This window comes from Plodia interpunctella, chromosome 20, assembly GCF_027563975.2.
Source record: "Plodia interpunctella isolate USDA-ARS_2022_Savannah chromosome 20, ilPloInte3.2, whole genome shotgun sequence".
Lineage (NCBI taxonomy): Eukaryota > Metazoa > Arthropoda > Insecta > Lepidoptera > Pyralidae > Plodia > Plodia interpunctella.
Genome location: NC_071313.1, coordinates 454,914 through 468,138, shown reverse-complemented (window position 1 = coordinate 468,138; position 13,225 = coordinate 454,914). Strand labels below are relative to the sequence as shown.

The 13,225-nt window shown below is 34.8% G+C and overlaps 1 protein-coding gene across 20 annotated transcripts in view; it reads right to left on the bottom strand.

Moving 5' to 3' along the window:
• Positions 1-13,225, bottom strand: part of rg (rugose) — a 397,734-nt gene that overhangs the window by 167,228 nt on the left and 217,281 nt on the right. For all 20 annotated transcript variants that reach the window (XM_053760674.2, XM_053760671.2, XM_053760675.2 and 17 more), the window contains 3 exons: positions 6,059-6,199; positions 5,167-5,309; positions 3,125-3,338 (listed from right to left, as the gene is read on the bottom strand). In XM_053760674.2, coding sequence (XP_053616649.1) covers positions 3,125-3,338; positions 5,167-5,309; positions 6,059-6,199 — 498 coding nt within the window. The remainder of the gene's footprint in view (positions 1-3,124; positions 3,339-5,166; positions 5,310-6,058; positions 6,200-13,225) is intronic.

Below are 13,225 nucleotides of genomic sequence, written 5' to 3'. Positions count from 1 at the left end.
AGGGCTATGTAAAATAATAATAAGAAAACTTTGAAGAATCTGTGAATTCTGTACTCAGGAGAAACAAACAAAGTTAGACAACTTTTGTTGACTCGCTAAACAATAACGTTTTATATTATATTTAACATTTTTCACATAAATATCAGATTCATAAATATACTATTTGAGGGAATAGGAACTGTTTATACCGATCTCATACAACAAACAAGATTTCTTTTGACCTCTCACATTTTTCACAACAAAATAATACAGCATCAAGCTTATCATTAAGAAGCTAATTATCGCGTGAAAAGGTTCAGAAAACAGTAGTTACTGCTATACAAATAGAAGTCATATTTGTTTGTTTCTCTTATAGCTGGTAATACTGGGAGACAGTCGAGGTGAAAGCAAGAGGAGCATGCGCTGACAACCATCGGAACAAAACTGAAGGGTCGTGTGTTGTGCTGGACGAGAGCTTAGTGCGAGTTTTCGATTCGGACTCTACTGCATTCGCTTTTCGGAGCCAATAAATCATAGCTCTCTCTCTCATCTCCGCATGTTCCTAGTGGCGTTCGAGGCTAAGACGCCCGCGCCGCACTGCCGGGGGTCAGCATAAAAAAACCGTAATTTTTTTAAGATTCGGCTGTGATTTTACAACTCACATCGATCCTTGGAATACTATTATTGCCTACGAGTTGATTAGGCTATGTATACCTTAATTGCCTCATACGACATCCACGGGAGAATATCGAGTGGTCGATTCTAGAGTGGAACCACGTTCCAACCAACTATGTGATTAAAATGATAACACACCGCAGTCAGTTTTTGAAAAGTGAATGCAATTTAAATCGAACCTAAAACTCGCACTGCGCATACTGATATTGTTACTCGTAAGAGTAAAAAAAGTTGTGTATAGTCACACTAAGTTACTTTTTGCAAAGAAACAACTTCCAATATATTTTTATTCATAGAAAAAAATATATGTATCCTCGTAGAAAACAAAACCAAAGTTGTTATATTTTATCTGGAAAAAAGTAACTTCAGTAAAATCATATTTTCGAAACAAATTTATACATGGTACATAACAGGACAAGAGAACTGCGTAAATTATTAACAGCAAAGTTATGTATTTTTTTTATTAAGATTTGTAAAAAAAAAAATTATAAATGTCAGACATTTACATTCTCAGACATGCAGATAATTAAAAGTAATGACTGAAAAAAGAGCCTTCACATTTAATTTTCTTTTATTTTCAAGCCTGCAAGTAACATATATAATAATTATTGTTTCTTGACAATCGCTGGCTGATTGCGTGGTAGTAGATGTTCGTTAGAGTTTCTAGACATTCGCGCTTTGAACACATAAATACAAAAATTATATTAACGGGTCAGCAACATTAAATAAAAAAGGTTCGTGCAAGTCCCGTTAATATAATTTGTGTAGATTTTCGTTGTCAAACCCAATCAGGTATTCGTCTATGTAATACCAATATTTTGCTGTAAATAATATCATTAGCTACAGATATTTCAATCGACAAATTAGATATATACAAAGGGACCGACTGATATCGCGTGAAAACATCCACGAAATAGACACACTGAGCTGTAATGTTTCATGAGACACCAAACACAAAACACTAAAACAATTCAAAATATTGACTATACTAGTTTCGTTCTGTATTCTAGCTCTTAACGATAATAATATTACTTTTATGGTGTATAAATAGTACGTAATGTAGATTATTGAATGGGATTGAGATTTATATCTATAGCTATGACATCGGTGTGCATAGAAACAAATTTGCATTTAAAAATAAATTATAGAATACGTTCTGTGGCAATATTGTTCAAAACACTCGCTAAAAATCGATCAGATATATGACATTAGAAGAAACCTAATCGTCTCACGTACATAAGGCATATATTTCGTTAATAGCGCCCAGTTCCATATGCTGACGAATACAAAACTAATTCCCAATGTTTTACGCTCAAACATAATAATCCAATTTGATTGATTTACAATCAAATTCTCCACGAATTATAATGTATAAATTGTAAGTAAATTTCTTTAGACAAGCAATTTTCCTGCTAAATTTTTAAACGTTTATTATTATGGAAATATTCATGATTAAATTAAATATTAATGTTACGCGATACGACGTGAATTCATGATTCTAATTTATATTTTTATAAACCTACTTTTTGGAACGAGAAATACCAACTTATTTATAATTTATTGAGTAATATATAATATATAATTATAGTAATATATAATTTATTGAGTAATAATGATAGACGATGAAAAAATTTTTATTCAATTAAATAAATACATTAAGACAAATCAATCACACAGATTGAGCTAGCCCCAAAGTAAGTTCGAGACTTGTGTTATGGGATACTAATTCAACGATACTATATTTTATAACAAATACATATATAGATAAACATCCAAGACCTGGGCCAATCAGAAAAATATCATTTTCCATCAAGACCCTACCGGGAATCGAACCCGGGACCTCTCGGTTCAGAGACAAGCACTTTATACCACTGCACCACTGAGGTCGTCACTTGTCAATTTGATAACATAAAATCTATTAAAATTAAACAAAACATCAAAATAAATATACTAGTATATAGCTTTAAGCAATGAATGGAAAAATTATATCATAACACAAAAAACATTGAATATTATTACAGTTATACGATTTTTTTAATTTTGTAAAGTTGTTCAGTAACCATAGCACACATGAACAAAGACCTTTAATAAATTAAATTTTACTATTAAATCTATCACAACGAAAATGCGAATATACCTATTAGTTATTAAATATAAATTTTAAAAAATGCAATAATGAAACTAATAAATAAATATATTAGGACAAATCACACAGATTGAGCTAGCCCCAAAGCAAGTTCGGGACTTGTGTTATGGGATACTATAACTCAACGATACTATATTTTATAACATATAAATATATATATAGATAAACATCCAAGACCCGGGCCAATCAGAAATAGATCATTTTCCATCATGACCCGACCGGGGATCGAACCCGGGACCTCTCGGTTCAGTGGCAAGAACTTTGCCACTGCGCCACCGAAGTCGTCAAATCGACGATGATGAAAGCGAAACATAAATAACATACCTGTTTCAAAAGCAGATCAGAATTAGGAGAACAGCAAGTGACAAGATGTTTCGTCAAATGCAGAAACGATGCCAGAGTATCAGGAGTGAGATGGTCGCGACTACACCGCTGTAGCATGTGTGAGATTACCAGGAACCCACGACACTGCAGCATGTGTTGTTGTACCGTACCGCACGATTCTACCAGGGAGCACACGAAGCCGAGTAGTTTCGAACTGTAATTACAAAATTGTTTAAGTATAAATTCACATTTTCGTTAAAAAACAGGTCGTTTGGCAAGGACAACATTTTTAGTAAACAATTTATTAATGCTGAAAATAGCTTACCATGGACAAAAGCTTTTGTTTCGAGACATAAAACATATTATAATGACCAAAACATAATTTCAGAATATCTACTAGTGGGTGTGCCGTACGCAGATTATTATAACTTTTGAGACAATTAGAAAATACATTACATATAACTTCAGTCCTTATTTTATATGCTTTATAAATCACGTTTTCCAAGTAGCTATATTGGCTTTGATTTCGCATCGTGTTCTCTTTACCCATGTAGGTTCTTACTATAAAATTATCTCAGTTGTGCAGTGTCATTATTTTATAAAAGGAATTAAGTTAACACAAGTATTTTCTAAGAAACGGGATTGTTACAAAGCGGTAGACTTAGAATAATTATAAAAGGAATATACCTATATATGTTTCCAGAATTTTATCTGTATATTGTTAATAATCATAAATATTCTGTATCTGATTTATCTTCTAAAATAATTTAATAACGACGCACCCGCAACCCCATCCCTATAAATTGCGCCACAAAATGTCGCCAATAAATCTACTAGTCTAAGCGGAGTCGACACCAGGCAATTAGGAGTTGGAAGGAGTTAGTTCACAGCTATTAACCGGCGCCGGTAGGAGTCCGAACAGTTCCAGCGGCGATTGGGTGCCGACGGCGAAAGTGCATTTGGGCGTTTAGTATGCGATCTGAGCTACTACGAATATTAATGAATGGACTTTGAAACTGTCTGAGTTTGCAAATCGAGGAGGTAGAGTTAGGTGAACTGCCGGCAAGTATACACGAAGTCAACGCGTTTGTCATTAGCAACTTGATCGAATCGATCTCTAGAACACTAGAGAGAGATACGTTGATATTTATATTATGCAAATGAAAATGACGATCCACCAAAGATTCTTCCATTTTGCTTTTAGCTCCGTCTAAAAACGTGTAGGTATATATTTTTTTACATACTTCTGTCTCTTTTCATGAAATTACTCCAAATGAATGCCTCATTCTGTTGGAGTAATTAATTAATAAGGAAGAGCAAAATTATGTTATCTACACATGCGTATAATGTTTACATATCCTTATATATAAAACTGAATTATTTCCAGTCGGAACGACAATAAAGGCTAAAAGGATTCAAATCCACACACCGGATATTTGAAAGTCTCCAGTTCCGAAATGTATATTAAATCAGAACACAACTACTTAATAACAAAGTTTGTTTACATTTGTCGGGTCCTTTTCACCTGTTACCAAACTGAAGTTTAATTTTGGACGCACGGAATACGGATAAGTTTCAGAAGCAAAAGTTTAAATCCGATTTTAATTATGAAACTTGAATGTTATATACCAGGGCGGAAGAGTTACACAGAAGATGTCTAAATTATCTGAATAGTTCACCGTAAATTGGAATCTCTTTAGAGCCTTGTTATAGTGAAATTGGATTTTACTCTAACAAGGCAAGATCATTTGTTTGATATAAGTAATGGACCCAAAAAACGTTGCTTTTATTTATAACTCGATTGATATCATATTACGGCATATGGTTCGCTCCCTGGAGTAAAACTACAGCTACTACAGGTTTGCTAAAGGAACACTCAGCTGAGAGGTTGAAATTTGATAATTTCAGTTCAAAAACAGTTTAGTGCATTATTATCATCAGCTATTTCACAACATCCCCGCTCTTTGCACTGGCTTTTCTTGTGGATGTTTCCGGAGAAAATATAAACTACAAATAATAAAGCCAATAAGTCTCATACACACCATAGCATAGGGTCACGTTTGGGGTCAGTCGCGGGCGCATCGTGGGCGAGGTCCAGCTGCGCAAATAGCGGGAACAGGACTTGCACCCCGCCGATGGAGTTCAAAGCACTGTGGATGGAATGCGTCACCACCGCTTTCACCTCCTAAAACGAAAACATAACTGTATCAATTTATATTTTTCTAAAGATAATCAGATACTATAAAACAATTAATTTAATTACAGAAAATTATTAGCATTAAGTATAATTAATTACTTTTATATTTTAGGTTACACACTGAACCGTGTTTCATATATCATTATAACATATTATATTCCGTGTCAATCTCCTTCACGATCAACCATTCATCCATCAACCTTGACGATTGGCAAAATCATCATTGCGAACGATGGAGCCATGATATTAAAAAAAAATTATAATTATAATATTTTCCAGCATTTGATAACTATAACCTTTTTTGAAAACATAAAATCTGAATTTTAAATCTAAGGTAGATTAGCCTAGCCTTTATGTCTATTTAATATTACAGTTGACAAAAAAAGTTCGAACTTAATCCGAACAAAAATGCATCAGGTAAAACGCATCTGCATGCATGCTTTACGTTCGTTCTCACATGTACTAAGACCACATAGCCGACCAGTCGAACTTTTACAGTAGAAAACGATTAAAAGCATTTTTTGTCAATGTTTTTTATCCCAACCCTGCGGTCACACGTGGGAAATTTATGTTGGCGGAATTTCAAATTAACTCTTAAAACTTTATGTCCCTCTAGTATTCGTGGGAGTAAAACGTGGTTGTGTCGGAAAATTTCTCACGCTAAGGTGATTTTTTTAAAATTTGCCGTTTCATTCCCACAGGTACCAGGGTACAATAAACTAGCAGGCGGTTGTTACCTGGAGCATTAATGCGTGAGGAGTGTGGACGAAGTAGGAGACGTTCCCTTTCGGCGCCGACTGCAGGCACAGTTGGCCATCTGTCGCCACCGGATTGTACATAAACACTATCGCAGACGAGAGCTTCCCGTCGTATAGTACCTGTTTGTCGATATATTACAATATTAATTCATATTGTTTATTTTTGATGTCAAGTAATTTGCTTTACATTGTTTACATGCTCAAATTAAACTTGTATATTTATAGGTGAAAATATTTATTTATGAACTTTCATTTAAAAACCTAAAATATACATTTAACTTGGAAAATTACTTAGAATTTAATGTTACAGTTATATTTTAAGCATAATAGCTTGCGGCAAAACACAAGAAAGCGTTTAACAATCATGCAATAAACAGACAGGACAGACAACATAACACTACAGTAACCGAATTAGCGTACATGACATTAACCAAACCCAATTACTACAATGTCTGTTTTCTATTACAAACGACAACAGTTTGTGTGCGAAAATACAGTGAATTTGGGACAAGAATTTTGGGTTTTTGGCCCGCGATATTTCAGAACAGTTGTGTTTAAATTTAATGTATGCTCACAAGAGCCAACTATATGCACATGAAGAATTAACATTTAGATTAATTTAACTGAATATTTGATGAGTTATAAATTAGTCTAAATTCATGAGGGATGAAGCGGCAAAAAGTTGTCATTCATGATGTGTTGCTGCTGTAGTTCTAACAAGTTTTAACAGTAGAAAACAAACATTATAGGTAATTTCAATAAACGACACCAGGACAACATCACACAAAAACAAATGTTATAACGATCATGTTACTAACGCGGGTTAGCAGGAGACGGGTTAGGATGACGCTCCACGGGTTTTGTAGTTAGGATTATTACAATATGTTTAATAAATATTTATTTAGAAATATTAATGACGAACCCCAAGAACTCATAATTGATACATTATGAGTTTTTGTGGTGGGATTCACCAAAGTTTCTATGACAGTGGCTGTGTAATAAATAGTTATGAGTTAATTTGATATGTTATCGTTCATCTCGGAACGTGTGATATGCCACACTATAATAACTACACAAATACCATGCACATCTTGCACATATAGGATAATTATTAATTAGATAAGATTTACTTTGATTTTCAAAAAAAAGGGATTTTTTTTAAAATTAGGAAGCATTTTAGTAAATTTCTTTTAACCGTTATGTTATGGAAGTGGAAAGAGACAATATGCAATATAGGGTTTAAAAAATTGAAAGGCGCCAATTGTCGCAAATCGTTTGCGTTGACCCTTCACCAGCCGCACTACAGCGGCGATCCCATTCGCCACTAAAAGCGGACCGGTGTTGCGTTACCGCTCCGAGAGGATAAACACACGTAAACTAGGCTAGGACTGCCAACAGTTGTACTCATGGTAATGGTGTTTGCTATTTTTAAAATTAGAAATCCTCTCCGCTAAACATTTTTGAGTTAAAATAAAATGTCTAATCAATGCTTAAAAAAAAAAGAAAATTAAGCGAATTGTAAAAGCGTAACACTGAATATATCGTAAAGAAAATAGGTACATTAAAATTTTATTTCGTCCTGCATTGCATATTGTAGTATATTGAGAGTTATGAAGTTGTGAAGTGGCCGAAGAGAAAAAAAATTCATCAGAGTTTTCGAAATCAAATTCTAAACCGAAAGACCGGCACCAAGATAAGGGAAGATCGTAATTCAATAACTTATATCTAATAACAGGTATCCATTGTGCTCGAGAACTTCCGCCGAAAAGCTTCGGGAACTCGACAAAAAAAGCTCAGTTGTGAAAGTACAAATAGCCGGTCGAGTTTTTTCCGCGCACAAACTTTCGTTTGCTGAAATGTCGCAGTCATTTTGACCTTGTTCTACCACGACTTCCTAAAAAGTAGAATATTTTGTTTCGAGACTGCCTAAATGGTCTTTTCAGAGTTCCGAAGTCATATTTTTAGGTGTCCATTATAAATTTTTTGAAGGCAAATTTGGAAATAAATAAAAAAAGTATTTTTCTTTCTTGAAATCTGTTTATTATCTGTTAATTTTACCCCTTTATCCCTCGTTACCCAAGCAACTCGTTTTCTTTCCAAGCCATTACCCAGTGACAGTACGTTCACTGGCAGACTTCCTGGGAATAATCTAGATTCTAGCACAAACTGGAGTGCACTTAGCACACGTTGGCTCTCCGACTAACGCAGATTTATTTACTTGGTTTGTCGATTTGAGGATGAAAGTTTATAACGATTTAGCTGAAACTGTTTGAAAAATGCTCTTATCAGCGAAATAAATATAACCATTTAACGACTATCGGATTTTAAGTTTATAATTACGACTGACATGAGCTCTGTGGCATAATGGTTACCACGCCCGTCCGCTACCTTAGTTCGAGGGTTCGATTCCCACGATTCGCGTGGGTAAATGTACTTATGATTACTAATATTTGCCTGCGGTTCTGGGTGTGTTATGCCTTTTTCATTTGTGTCCTTTTTGTTTGGTACAAGGGTAGAATATAACCTAGAAGATCACATAGGGTTAGATCACATTCCTTTTAACCTGAAATTCCCACGGAAGCGAAGCCCCAGGGCGAAGCTAGTTTTATAGATGCGAAACTTTGTGAGGGTGGGTGTGATTCTTTCACACAAAATCTACTGGACCGATTGTTATGAAATTTGGTATATATGTAGAATATAACCTGGAATAAGACACAGAGTACTTTTTATCCCGAAATACTCATGGGAGCAAAGCCGCGGAGCGCAGCTAGTCTTACATAAATTGCCCTAAAATCTTGCAAATTACGTTGACAAAAGACTTAATTTTGCTGCCGATAAACAAGTCTCAACTTTGAAACGATATTTTATTCAATTTTAGTTTATAAGCATCTTTAAAAGTTTTACTAAGTATAGTACAGTAAATTAGACGCGGATATAAAAATGGCGGGTTCCTCTTGGCGCCCCCGGCATGCAACGGAAATATTATATCATATTTTTTCTTACAGTCTATGTACTGTACGGATATGAGGTACTGATATTTTTTAAAAAGTACAACAAGTATGTCTCGCATGTCATTCTTAGCTAAGCATTGATCGAAATAACGTAATCACTTTTATTAATTACGTGATTTACTATTTTTTAGACTTATAATTAATTATAAGTCTAGTCTAAAGAATTATATTTGAAATGATTTTTGACTCCAAAATCCGTGACGTCACAACACATCACTGTCATACAACTCCATATAACATTTTGTTTTTGATATTTGATAAAAATATTTGATTTAACAAGTTGCAAAGATTTAGGTTAAAATAATTATAAGGTTAAAATATGTAAAAAAAATGTGACTAGTTGCAAAGTAGCTGTTTTGTGATAATTTCCGCCATTGATACTTTTATAAACACACAGGAAAGTGTCAATGAAAACAAACCAACATAAAATCTCTAACATAAACTCCGAAGACTCGCGAGCAAAACTTCCCGACAAATGTAATATTAAAACACGTCTCAAGACAATAGGGGTGGGGGTAAAAAGGGGTTAGTCTCATCTCGTTGCTCGGATTGTTTGCCAGCTGTATCGGGATCTGCGGGCAAATATAGCGAGGATGCTGAGATAGTTTAGATATAATTCGGTTGGAAATATATTTCATAATATTGAGATGAATTTGTCAATATTTTCATTGAAATATATTATAGAAAATTTAAAATTCAAACTTCTCACCGACATTATGGTCTCCGACTTTTCATAGTAAACAAAATACTATGGATATTGATTGAAGCTATATATCGATAAACTACATCAATGTAAAAGTAATTGAAAGTTTGGTATAATCTGTTTGATGTTGCGCATCTAAATAAATAAATAAAATCAAATAAATCTCTGGACTGAAATCTCTCGGAGTGTAGACCAAATATTCAAAATAGACCAACCGGGAAAGTAGACTGATCGTTCCGGAAGGTTATAAATGTAACAAAACTCAATTTACGTCGTAAAAAATTTACATTTTCCTTCAGAGGGCGAAGTGCGGGTATGCATTGTCACTTCTTACCATCGAATCTATTCGTGTAAGTGTGACGCAGCGAACCAATGACATTGCAATGTGGTTGTCGTTGCGTCACAATGGCGCAATGTGATTGGTTCGCTGTATCTTATTTCGAATCGATTTGATGGTTAGAAGTGAAATGCTAACCCGCACTTCGCCCACAGTTCTCATTATTAAATACAGCGATGACCTTGCCAAAAATAATTCATCACAATATCAGCGTCGCAATAAGGGAAATCCATGTTCGATGCAAAGTTGGAAAATTGTCGCTCAATCTTGTTCTCGATCAAATGAGTGAGGAAGCGTTATGTGCGATGAGTTCAATTAGTTGGTGTTTGGAAATGCAAAGGCAAATGACAAACAATTTCTTTCGTAATAAAATAAATAATCTAAGAATAGCACCTTTTACTAAATATATGGTTTGATGCCCAGCATTTAGTTAATACTTATACATAATACAGCATTAATATAAAGTTTTGTCATATCTCAAACTCAAGAATAAATAGAAAATCTTTTGTCGAGTAAGATTGTGTATAGCACTGGTATCTTTTAAAATTCTACCAAGAACTTTATTGGTTCTAATTTAAGAAAATTAACCGAAGAATAAAATCAATTCTGGGTGAAATGCGAATTGAAAGGAACCTGACCTTTGCAAAGAACGGAGCTAACACGATCGCTGTACTAGAACTTTTTATTGGCTTAATTTGTGCGTAACTTCTTTACGAACTCCAATTACGTGGATTTTCGGGCAACAAACTTTCAAAATAAAATAACCTAAACTTCGATAATTAAGGTCTGAGGTTACATGGCCATTAAAATATGGATTATTAATTTATATGAGCTTCAAAAAATTCAAGCTATTATAAAATAATCCAGCTACACAGTACTTAACCGACGGGTATGATAAATATTTAAGAGCGAACGCTCAGAATACCAGGGCCGCAACATTGGTAAGGAGTGAATATTTCACGTGTTTCCAGGGCATCAAGGCACTGATACACGAGCCAATTTTGTTGTTTGGCGCGTGTGAAGGAGTTCTCACACGTGTTATGCCTAAGTACGTGCCATAACTCGTGCGGGTGTTGAATAATAAAGATACATATTTATTTATTCAATTCAAAACGAGAACCCTAGCAAGCTTACAGAAACAAAAATATTAATTTACAAACATAAATTCATAAAAACCGAAATCCCACAGAAGCCTTAAAAAGGTGGGGAAATATCTACAAATTAATTACACCAAGAAAAATATTAAAACGAGGTTACTGGTAGCGAGGTAGCATATTCATGAGTTACCGGGGTCTCATGGGCGTGAGGAGATTAAACTAATCAGCGAGCAGGTGGGCGAAATCTTATTATCACCTACATTAAATGTCCTATTTAGGAATATAAATAATATTATGACTCTGACTAAGTTATAAATGTTGGATACGAATTTTCGCTTCTTTTTTTAGCCAACCAGATACTTATGATTCGTAGAAAAAACTTCATCCAAATATCCCTACAAAACTCCAGCAATATTCCAACTTGTTACTAACTCGCCAACCCTTTTACATACCAGGGTTGGAATGTAGCATTCGGCACATAGTTTGAAACGCTTCGAATTAAAGCTAGAGCGCGCCGGACATTTGGGAAAATGTGGAGAATGCCCCGGAACAAGCCATTTTACAATGCCCTCGTCACATTGGGAATTTAGGTAAATACACAGCAGTGGTTTAGTAGAATTTCTGCAATTTATTTGCTTGATCAAGTTTGTTTCTTTTTTCTTTATTGCATCTTGTATTCTGTAATATAGGTACAAGGCAATCTAGAATACTTTTTAGGGTCACGTACCCAAAGGGTAAAAATAAACCCTTCTAATACTGGTCTGCTGCCTGTCGTCGCTCTGTATCGGATGTATTATTATTTTTTTGAAGCGGTGGTAGTGTAATGTTTAAGACGCCCGCCTGTGGATCGAAAGGTCTCAGGTTCGTATCCTACTCGTGCCATATGAGTTGGTATACCAATCTGACTCATATAAAGTAGTTTTCATAGCTTGCTTCCGGTGAAAGAAAACATCGTGAGGAAACCTGCACACTAGTGGACAGTTCACTAGTGTATATGCGAGTACATGCCATTAATAACTAGTCGTAAAGTCATGTCAGATGCCTTTAGGCGACTTGAATAAAATCTGACACCAGTGCTAGCAATAACACACTCGATATGATGATGATATTTTTTTCTGTTTTCTCTAAACTGTTATCGTGCATCGTAACGTGTCTACTACATATACTAAGTATATATACAATAAGTCATAGTTTCAAAAATAAAGCCGCACAGAAATCGGTACATACATTTTGGAAACGGAGTTCGAATCGGCTGTCGAACTATTCACCTTCACTACACGCATCCTCACTTCACCATATCCCTATTCCCTAAAAAGGGCGTGTCTGCCGAAAACAGTTTGTATTTACGCAGAAAACAAATCAGCGGTTCGGCACCCATTATTTATTTAGGACTAATGAAGTTGTGAATTTGTATTTGTACCTGAAAGTTGACTAACCCTGCGCAATAAATAGGTTCTGTGGGGTCCGCGCACGCTGACAAATGAGGAGTTACCCCTTTTGGTCTGCAAAGGCCAGTAATGGAGTTATAGGATCGACTGACTTGGCATTTAAACAGAGTTACTTGTATTTTTTTGTGATGTAAATGGTGTGGTTAAACGAATTTGAAATACGCATTTAACACTGATTGAATTCACAAAGGACGCGTTTCGTATTACACCGGTTTATCAAACAATTTTGACGACCTCGGTGGCGCAGTGGTAAGGTTCTTGCCACTGAACCGAGAGGTCCCGGATTCGATCCCCGGTCGGGTCATGATGGAAAATAATCTTTTTCTTGGATGTTTATCTGTATATATATTTGTTATAAAATATAGTATCGTTGAGTTAGTATCCCATAACACAAGTCTCGAACTTACTTTGGGGCTAGCACAATCTGTATGAATTGTCCTAATATATTTATTATTATTATTTTATCGTAAACAAATATATAGTAAAAATGTTAAACAAATTGAAATAATGAAAGTTGATGTATCTGTTGATTTATTTTTATTATTTATTC